A 10,006-nucleotide genomic window follows, 5' to 3' on the forward strand; every position below is an offset into this window, starting at 1 on the left:
AATGTTTTATTTATTTTTGAGAGAGAGATTGAGACAGCATGAGCAGGGAAGAGTCACAAAATCCAAAGACAGGCTCCAGGCTCTTAGCTAGCTGTCAACACAGAGCCTGACGCGGGGCTTGAACCTACAAACCACGAGATCATGACCTGAGCTGAAGTCGGATGCTTAACCAACTGAGCCACTCAAGCGCACCAAATTTGTCTCATTCTGATAGTTGTATAATAATTGACATGCATATAACATACATGTATTTAGTCATTTCTCTCTTGTGGGTATTTACACAGCTTTCAGTCTGGAAGCACCTGGAGTGCTTTTATAGTACAGCATCCTAGAAATAGAGGTGCTCTAAGGTGTGAATACAAACACATGGACGTAGATCCTGTTGCTTTGCCTCCGGAAAGCCTGGAGCGGTTTGCCTTCCCGCAGACGGCCTGAGTGTGTCCCTGTCCGCGGTAGAGGCACCCATAGGGGGTTTCCTTCTGTTTACTCCTAGCCACTCAACAGGGGGTCGGTAATCTTCCTGATTTGGGTGGCCCACTTCTGTCTGGACTGGAGTTTTCAATTTGTATTGAAAATGTATGCAATCTGCATTCCAAATAGACAAAGTCATGAAGTGTGAATGAAGAGGTCAGTGTAAAATTGGTGTTTTCCTCTTCCTGGCTCTCATTACTCAGGTGATCACGTACAAGGAAGTTAACCTGACTGAGCGGCTTGTTGTCTGAGGCTGCCTGACGGCTGCATCCTTGATTACCTTAGTAACAGTTCTAGTTTATTGGGTCTGTGTTATGTGCACACAGCCCACTAAGTGCTTTTCATACATTTTCTCATTTAATTCTGATAACAACCCATGAGGTAGATGCTAAATTATTTCCATTTTATAGAGAGCAAACTGAGGCACAGGTTAAATTACATGTCTAAAGTCCTATTCCTCTAAAACACACACAAACATACACACGCATACATAATTCTTATTTTCCCCCCCATCCTTTCCTCGTTATTCAGATTCCCAGAATTGTTTACAGTTTTGCTAGTCTTAATACATTTTTTTTTTTTTAATTTGTATGCAGGAATTATGTTCCACAGAAGAGTATCCCTAAGGAAGTGCCCCCCGGCACCAAGTCCTCTCCAGGTTGGTCCTGGGAAGCTGGCCCATTGTCTTCTTCCCCGTCCTCCCAGAATACACCTCTGGCTCAAGTGTTTGTTCCTTTGGAGTCTGTTAAGCCCAGTAAGTACAATTTCACCTCCCTACCCCTTGCTATTAGATGCCCAGCATTATCTGCTCTGGATTGGTAGGAACTGGGGAGTCTGAGTGGTAGAGACTAGGCCTGAGGGCAGAGGGTAAGGAGGTGGCTTCGTAGTCTCTTAACCTATTATTTTCCATAAAGGTTTCTCTGTCTTGGGGCTGACGCTAAAGGCGAAAGCTACCAGCAGGCAGAATCTAACTAGGGGGCTTGAGTCTATTTACAGACATGATGCTCACTCATTGGGAATTCAAGAAGGGAATGTCAAGTGTGGCAGAAATAACTCCAAAGAGGTGGGATTAGGAAGCACTTGGTGGTGGTCCTCTTCCATGAGGGGTCCTCATTAGAGCGGGAGAGCAGAGCTTACCTCCTTGGCAGAGGAGAGGAACAGCAGGTTCCTCTTACACCAGTAAGTAAGGTGACTGCATAGGGTCAGCCCGCTGGCATATGAGCAGGCCACACCCAGGGTCTTTAGAAAGACAGCGCAGGCCCTTCCTTCTGGGCACACGGCTCTCCTGTGGCTCAGTGTGCTGAGGTCAGACTGCAAGGAGCCCTGGCTCCAGGCACAGGAATTTAAACAGTTGGTAAGCGGTAGGAGCTTAACTCAAAAATAGTACATGTTCAGTGTTAATTTCCTTATTCTGATCATTATACTAGGTTATGTAAAAAGTTAACATATGGGAATTCTTTGTGTTTTCGTAACATTTTACAAATCTGAAATTATTACAAAAGAATGTCCAAAAAATTAAAAGTGGGGAAAATACATGTTCAATGTAGATATTTTAGAAGAAGTAGAGCACAAAATTAAAATTGTACTGTTCACCCAGAGATGGAAGTTCTATTTATATCTTAATGTATTTTTTTTAATGTTTTATTTATTTCTGAGAGAGAGAGAGAGACAGCTGTGAGCAGGGGAGGGTCAGAGAGAGAGGAGGATACAGAATCCGAAGCAGGCTGCAGTCTCTGAGCTAGCTGTCAGCACAGAGCCCGATGCGGGGCTCGAACCCACGAACCGTGAGATCATGACCTGAGCCGAAGTCAGATGCCCAACCGACTGAGCCACCCAGGCGCCCCTCACTTATTTATTTTTTAATGTCTTCATACATCATATAATCATGGTACCATCATTCATTTTTGAATTCCTTTCTGAAGGATAATTTTTATTTCTAGTTGTGTTGTTTTTGGTTGTTTGCTGTTAAAAACAGTGCTACAATGAGCATCTTTGGACACTCGTTTTAAATGTTCCTCATTAGGTTATTAGGATATATTCTTTGAAATGCTGGGTGTGGACATCTAAAATTTTGTTGTGCATAACCAAGATCCTTCCAGAAAGGTTGCCTCTTTCCCCATAACCTCACCACACCTCGAAAATGTTTTCCGTCTTTTTAAATCTTTGATAGTCTCATTTTTAAACTATAAAACTTGCATCTTGATAAGTGATGTTTAGCATGAGGTAAAGATCTTCATTAAAAAACAATTTTTTCCAGGGGTGTCTGGGTAGTTCAGTCAGTTAAGCATCTGACTTCTGCTCAGGTCAGGATCTCACAGTCCATGGGTTCGAGCTGCGTTGGGCTCTATGCTGACATCTTGGAGTCTGGAGCCTGCTTCAGATTCTGTCTCCCCCTCTCTCTGCCCCTCCCCCCTTGTGCTCACGCTCGCTCACTCTCTCGCGTGCGCTCTCGCTTTCTCAAAATAAATAAACATTAAAAAAAAATTTTTTTCCAGATTACTTAGTTGTCTGCCATTTACTAAATCAGCTGCTGATTTTGAAATCGAAGCTCTAACATGTTAAATTCCCCTATTGGGTCTGTTATGCATTCTTTTATACTTCTCTCAGTTTTGTACTTCTGAGGATTTATGGATGCAAATAGTCCTTACTCTCTCTTTTTAAATGGATAGTCTCAGGAATTTCCCCCCTCCCCCATTTGCTTTAGAATCATTTCTTAGTGGAATTAAAAAATCTCATTAGGATTTCCATTGGAATGTCATTAAACCTACTGATTTGGAGAAATTGTATGTCTTTATATTTTATAAAATTAAATGTAAGAAGCGTGTATGTATGTAGTCATACAAAAGAGACCAGAAGGGAATAGGCTCAAATATTATCAGCATTGCTTATTTCTGGGTAGAAATAATGGTGTTTGTTTGTTTTTTATTTTTTATTTCATTCTTTATATTTTCTCTAGTGTTCTTTACAGTATTTTAGTTATAATCCTGTCGCTTTCCAAAAAAGTTCTTTTTTAGGGGCGCCTGGGTGCCTCAGTCGATTAAGCGTTCAACTTCGGCTCAGGTCATGATCTCACAGCTCATGGGTTCGAGCCCCACTTCGGGCTCTGTACTGACAGCTGAGAGCCTGGAGCCTGTTTCAGATTCTGTGTTTCCCTCTCTCTCTGACCCTCCCTGCTCACACTGCCTATCTCTCTCTCCGAAATAAATAAAAAACATTTTTAAAAAGTTCATTTTTTTTTTAAACTGGTAATGAACCTCAAGTGGCTGAATGGTGGGAGAGATAGTTTGAAGGGCCCTGGGAATCCAACTAGAAGTAGTGAGGGCTGGATTATGGCGGCACAGAAAGCTTGGGACCAAGGAGGTTAAGTCTTGGAGCCACGTTGACTGGGGAAGCCGTAGCACCGGGTGATAACCACACACACGTCTCTTTCAGGCCTGGCTGTTGGCGAGGTTGTAGTCTTGCTAACCCTTTCGGTTTGGTCCTTTCTACCAGGCAGCCTGCCACCTCTTATCGTGTATGACCGGAATGGATTCAGAATTCTGCTCCACTTTTCCCAGACCGGGGCCCCTGGTCACCCAGAGGTGCAGGTGTTGCTGTTGACCATGATGAGCACTGCCACCCAGCCTGTCTGGGACATCATGTTTCAAGTGGCTGTGCCGAAGGTGAGTCTTCAGCTGGCCAGCTCCTTTGATTCTTCCAATAAAGCTATTTTTTGAGCACCAGGTCCTTTACAAGGACATTGTCTTTAGGTTACGTGTAAGAGACACTGTCTTTTCAAAGTAGTTTAAGATGAGGGACGCCTGGGTGGCTCAGTTGGTTAAGCATCTGACTTTGGCTCAGGTTATGGTCTCGCATTTCATGGGTTGGAGCTCCATGTTGGGCTCTGTGCTGACAGCTCAGAGCCTGGAACCTGTTTTGGATTCTGTGTCTCCCTCTCTCTCTGCCCCTCCCCTTGCACTCTTTCTCAAAAATAAACGTTAAAAATAGTAATAATAATAATAAAAAGAGTAGTTTAAGATGGGAATTTTATTGGCTTATTTAAAAAAAAATTTTTTTATGTCTTTATTTTATTTCGAGAGACAGAGATAGAGAGCAAGTGGGGGAGGGGCAGAGAGAGAGGGAGACACAGAATCTGAAGTAGGCTCTAGGCTCTGAGCTGTCAGCACTGAGCCCGACGCGGGGCTCGAACCTACGGACTGTGAGATCATGACCTGAGCCGAAGTTGGATGCTTAACTGACTGAGCCACCCAGGCCACACTTTATTGGCTTATTTAACTGGAAGTTTCTGAATATCTGACTTCAGTATATGGCTGGATCCAGATAAAATATTAAAATGATTCCTTAAGAATCCCTTTCCACCTCTTGACTTTGTTTCTTTGGAGCATCTTCTCTGACAGACTCAACAGAGCATGGAAATGGCTATTAGTAGCTACAGAGTTACATAGACTGTAACCCTCTTTATCCCAGAAGGAAAGTTTCCTCTGGCACAAGGCATGCATATTAAGTACCCAAGAAAGGGTTAGGGTTCACCCTGTGGGTGTTACTTGCATGTCTTGGACCGGTAATTTGTGTTCAGGAATAGGAGGTACTCTGGCCGGTGAAGATCTTCCATCTCCTCCTTTTCATGGGAAGGTGGGCCCTGCTGACTAACAGCCATACCGGCATCACAGTGAACAGGGGACAGATGTCCTAAAAGGAAAGATTTCAGGTAGACAAAAATAAAGACATGCAGTCTTTAATCCTCATGGTAATTTTGTGGGACATGTGTTACTATTACCTCTGTTTTATAAATTTCTAGTTCAACACTCAGAGAGCGTAAGTATTTTGCCCAAGATCACAGAGCTAGTAAGAGGCAGAATGAGAATTTCAGCCCAAGATGTGCCTCTTGGAAGCCCCCCTGTACAACTTCAGGTACATTCTATTTATGGAAAGGAAGGACTTTTGGACCCTTTAATCAGGTGGTAGGTGGAGATCAAGTTTTCCCATTTACCTCGTCTCCCTCTTTGACACTATATTTGAATAGAAATGAGTTAGATGTTGGATTTTTCTCCCTCCCCTCCCCCCCCCAAGTCTATGAGAGTGAAGCTGCAGCCGGCATCCAGCTCCAAGCTCCCTGCATTCAGTCCATTGACGCCTCCAGCTGTGATCTCTCAGATGCTGTTGCTTGACAATCCACATAAAGTATGTTCTGGTATCTTTGATAACAGGGGAATGGGTTGGGGGGCTGAGCTCTAGGGAGGCAACATGGTAGGTTGAGAGAGGTATATTGAGGTCTTGCTCTAAAGTCCCTGGTTGGGAGTGGTGGTGGGATATTCCTCGCTGAATCTGTTTTCCTTCGGGGCTTTTCAAAGAGGATCTGTGACCAGATGGCCGTAGCTGGGGACCAAGAGAGTGATACAGACTCCCCCTAATATCCTGGAGTCATCTGAAAGGGCAAGGCCTGCCCGTCCTCCTTAGCTGGTCTCTGAGTCTTGGTCCACCTCAGGACTGAAAAGGTGTGGGAGTGCTCCCAGGATGTGTGGCTGATGCCCCTCACGTTTGTCATCCAAGAGGGTCCCGGCCAGGTGTTCCTCTCGTACACTTGTTGGGAGGTCTCACTGGGGTGGCGTTTACATACGTATGCTGTTCCTTGGTGACTACTGGGTGGGTAAAGGCTCTTAACTCTGGGCCAGTCTGTGTCTCCCGCTAATTTGACATCTTCTGTCTTTGCTCAGGAGCCCATCCGGTTACGGTATAAGCTGACATTCAACCAAGGCGGCCAGCCTTTCAGCGAAGTAGGAGAAGTGAAAGACTTTCCAGACCTGGCAGTCTTGGGTGCAGCCTAACTTTTCACAAGACAGACCCTGCCGCTCGAGCTTAGGCCCGTGTGAATGTTGCTGTCTAGATAGGACTAATCACGGTGATTTAGTGCGGAGTGCCAAGAGTTCTGTCCCAACATCAGGCTCTAGATCCCAACCTCTGACTTACTCTGCAGATACTACTTGTGTGTGTGTGTTGTGGGGGGTTGTGGGGGTGGGTAGAATAGGTCGTGGGGTGTGGGCAGTGTGGGGAAATGCGAAAGCGTTTCTGACAGCCATCTGCTACAATCATCTGTTTCTGCATGTGGGTGGACACTGATGTCCCCGCCTCAGGTTGGAGGTTTTATAAGCCAAAGTTGTGTTGTGTTGTGTTTTTTCCGTGTATTGTTCTCTTTTCATCCATCCACTCTGTGCCTTGTCAGCCTTTGAAAGTCTCGGCTGCTCCCAGGCTGCTGTTCTCAGGGACCTTAAAAGGGACCTGGTTGGTCTTGGGACAGAGAGTGTCTTCTGGGGGCACTTTGTTCCAAGAAAGACCTCGTCTCCATTTCCATTAGAGAATGCTGCTTGCTTGTGTTTGAGAAGATCTTCTAGATGGAATGCTTGTTGCACTGTTTTCCAGGCGAGGGGCTGCCGCTAGACGAGAGGGCCACACTGTGGGCCAGCCATGTCCTTCACCACTGTGCCTTAGAATCACCCAGAGAGGACCTTCCAGGGCGGAGGGGAAAGCAGATCCCAGGCCTTAATGCAGGCCTCAGGTTCCATGGGCGGGGCAGCCTGTCTGGGCCCTGACTCAGGACCCTCCTCCCCATTCTCATCCTGTTTCTCCACGAGCACTTACTCTCCAAGCTCTTTGATTGCAACACCATGCCAGTCATTGTCAGTCATAACTAACAGGCTCGCCCTTGCCTGTTGACTTCACCGTCCAAGATGAAGAACTGATGTAAATAGATCCGAAGAGCTTAGGAGTGATGTAAGTGGTGACTGAATATAGAAAGTCCTTGAATAAATACCCGTGTAGCAAATAACGCTTTGTGGAGTTTGAGTAAAGTAGGAGACACAGAGCCTGTTGCATTTAGAGATGACCAGCCTAGAGGGCACCAAACCGCTTCAAGGCCCTGAGAGTCTGGACAAAGCGGGAAAAGAGAGGTGGATTTTTTGTTACGTTTATGGTTTGAAGGAAAAATTCAGGTTTATAGTCCATTCTAAGTGCACGCCTGCCGTGCGCTGGGCGGCCTTTACAGTCCTGCTGTGCTGCTCGGTGGGAGAAGAGAGCCACGCGTCGCTGGTACAGCCTGATGCAGGACTTTGAGATCCCAAGCGGCTCACCTGTCTGGGCGGGATTCTACCTCAGAAATTGCAAGGCCCTCTCTGGGGCTCTTTATCACAAAATCTGTTACTTTCCGATTGGAGCTTTCAACTTCTGTGTATAGTTAGAACTCCGCCAATGCTAATCGGTGGGCATGGGAGCTATAAAAGATCATCTAGGTATGCTGATTTTTAAGTGAATGTGAAAACTCCTAAAGCAGATAAGTGGTGACTTCTTCATTTGACATAACTCCCATTAAGATTCATCTTAATCTAAAATTACTTGCATGTTCAGATGTTCCGTATAACCTTTCTAGGCTCTAGCTGTTTCATAAAGTCTTTAAGAGGAACCCAGCGTAATGATGATGTCTGCCCGGACACAACTTCCATCAAAATATGTGAATGAGATGAGATTTTTATCCCCTGGTTCAGTGGCAAACTTGTGTCTCAACATCCTGTCTTCTAGGAGATCGACTCGCAGTGTGCTTAGGCAGAGTTGGACAGGATAGGGGTGGGCGTGTGGCGGAGGTGCCCTGAAAGTGGCCCTGGTTATCATCAGTGCCTTCTAATTATCAAGTTCAGTGACTGCTGAAGGCCTCACCCTCCATTCATTCAACAAATAGTTAACCAGCTGCTGGGACCCCAGCGCTTTTGTAGCTACTGCAGATAGAGCAGCAGCCAGAAGCCCCTACCCTCAGGGATACTCTGTTCTAGTGGAGAGACAAATCCATGATGTACTGGGTGCAAACTTGGCACTGGTGAGCAGTATTTTTCCCCTGTCCTGAACCCCTCCAGGATCCTGCTCACCCCTGTTTCTGGACTTAACCTCTGTGGCTATTCCTCTTTCTCTGTCCCTTAAATGTGATGTCCCCAGGGTTTAGTCCTTAGGACTTTTCTAAGCACATCTGGGCAGTTAACCACTAGATGGGCCTAGACTGGGGTCTCAAGCTTCTACCTCCCTGCTGACGTCAGATCCATATTCATCAGTGGTCATCTTATCTGCAACTTTCATGGTTGCCTCAGACTCTGAATGCTTAGAATGGAACCGAGCCTCCTCCCCCCTTCCCCCTACATTTTCTTTCATTTGAAAGCAGCTATCTGAGCCTTCATGGATTCTTGATTCCTTGATTCCTGCTCCATCTATAGCCACTCAGTAGTTTTTGTCTCATCTAGTCTATTTTTTTTTTTTTTACTTTTTTTAAATGTTTATTTTTGAGAGAGAGAGAGAGAGCATGAGCATGAGTGGGGGTGGGGCAGAGACAAAGACACACACACACACAGAATCCGAAGCAGGCCCCAGGCTCTGAGCTATCAGCACAGAGCTCACTGTAGAGCTCGAACTCACAAACCGCAAGATCATGACCTGAGCTGAAGTCAGATGCTTAACTCACTGAACCACCCAGGTGCCCCAGTCTAGTTTATTTCTAAAGCCTACATTGCCCTCCCCTGCCTAGACCCTGGTTTGGCTTTTTGGGGTGGGGGGATGGGAAGTACAGTATTCTGCCTTTCACATCTCTGAGCCATTACACTTGTCACCACCAGAATGCTCTAACATATCTGGCCACTCGATCCCTTGCTGGAAAATCCTGAATGGCTTCCTAATGCCCTAAAAGTTTCCTGCCATCAAATGGAATGCTTAAGTGCTTGTAGCTTTCCTCTAACTTTGTGTGCTTCCTGCCTTTCTGGCATCTGCCAAGAACGAGCACCTTGCTGTAGCCACAAGATAGTCCTTTCATGCTTTGATAATGCCATGTTTTTCCATAGCTTTAGGAGGCCACTTTTCTCCTTTTATCTCTTCAGTGAATTTAAGACTAGGCTAGAAGCCTGCTTTATCTGTGAGCATAAATGGGCTATGGAGATGGTGAATGTTGAAAACAGTAAAAGACAACAGAAAAAACATGAACATTGCCTATTAAAAATGGTGTAAATTGAGAGATAAGACATTCAAGGTAGAAAGCAAAGGTGATGTTCTAAAACACAGGTAGTGCTTGATTACTACATTGTCTACAAGTCAACTTCAGGTATATCCAATGTAGAAGATGCTGACCTAGCACAAAAATATAAAATTCTGCCAACTAGGTGTTTTGGTTTTTTCTTTGGAAGAAAACAGGAGAGTGCCCTGGAGTGGTAGCCATGTGGGGTTTGGGGCGGGGTGGGAGTGGTGTTAAAGATTGGGCCTGACGTTTTCCATCTGGAAAGAGGTGGAGCCAGGTAGGACAAAGGAAGGGTCCTCAGGTAAGATGGCCAAGTTTTTCATCATATAGGTAAGGCACTTAAGGTCCAGAATTTTCCTCACATTTAATGTCTGCTGGAATGAAAAAAATCCTGGCCTTTCCCCCCCTTGTCCAATGCATTCCCAATTATACCATGTTCATTCTGAGAGAGGTTGAATTTTTTTTTTTTTTAAGTTTAGTTTTTGAGAGAGAGACAGG

At 45.3% G+C, this 10,006-nt stretch overlaps 1 protein-coding gene across 1 annotated transcript in view; it reads left to right on the plus strand.

The window, feature by feature from the left end:
• GGA2 (golgi associated, gamma adaptin ear containing, ARF binding protein 2) overlaps window positions 1-9,652 on the plus strand; it is a 28,003-nt gene extending 18,351 nt beyond the window's left edge. The window contains exons 13-16 of the mRNA XM_077760497.1: window positions 1,068-1,225; window positions 3,964-4,133; window positions 5,542-5,652; window positions 6,186-9,652. Of these exons, the coding sequence (XP_077616623.1) occupies window positions 1,068-1,225; window positions 3,964-4,133; window positions 5,542-5,652; window positions 6,186-6,296 (550 nt within the window). The 3' untranslated portion in view covers window positions 6,297-9,652. The remainder of the gene's footprint in view (window positions 1-1,067; window positions 1,226-3,963; window positions 4,134-5,541; window positions 5,653-6,185) is intronic.
• Window positions 9,653-10,006: the final 354 nt, after the last annotated feature.

The sequence above is a fragment of the Crocuta crocuta genome, unplaced genomic scaffold, assembly GCF_008692635.1.
Source record: "Crocuta crocuta isolate KB4526 unplaced genomic scaffold, BGI_CrCroc_1.0 scaffold73, whole genome shotgun sequence".
Classification (NCBI taxonomy): domain Eukaryota; kingdom Metazoa; phylum Chordata; class Mammalia; order Carnivora; family Hyaenidae; genus Crocuta; species Crocuta crocuta.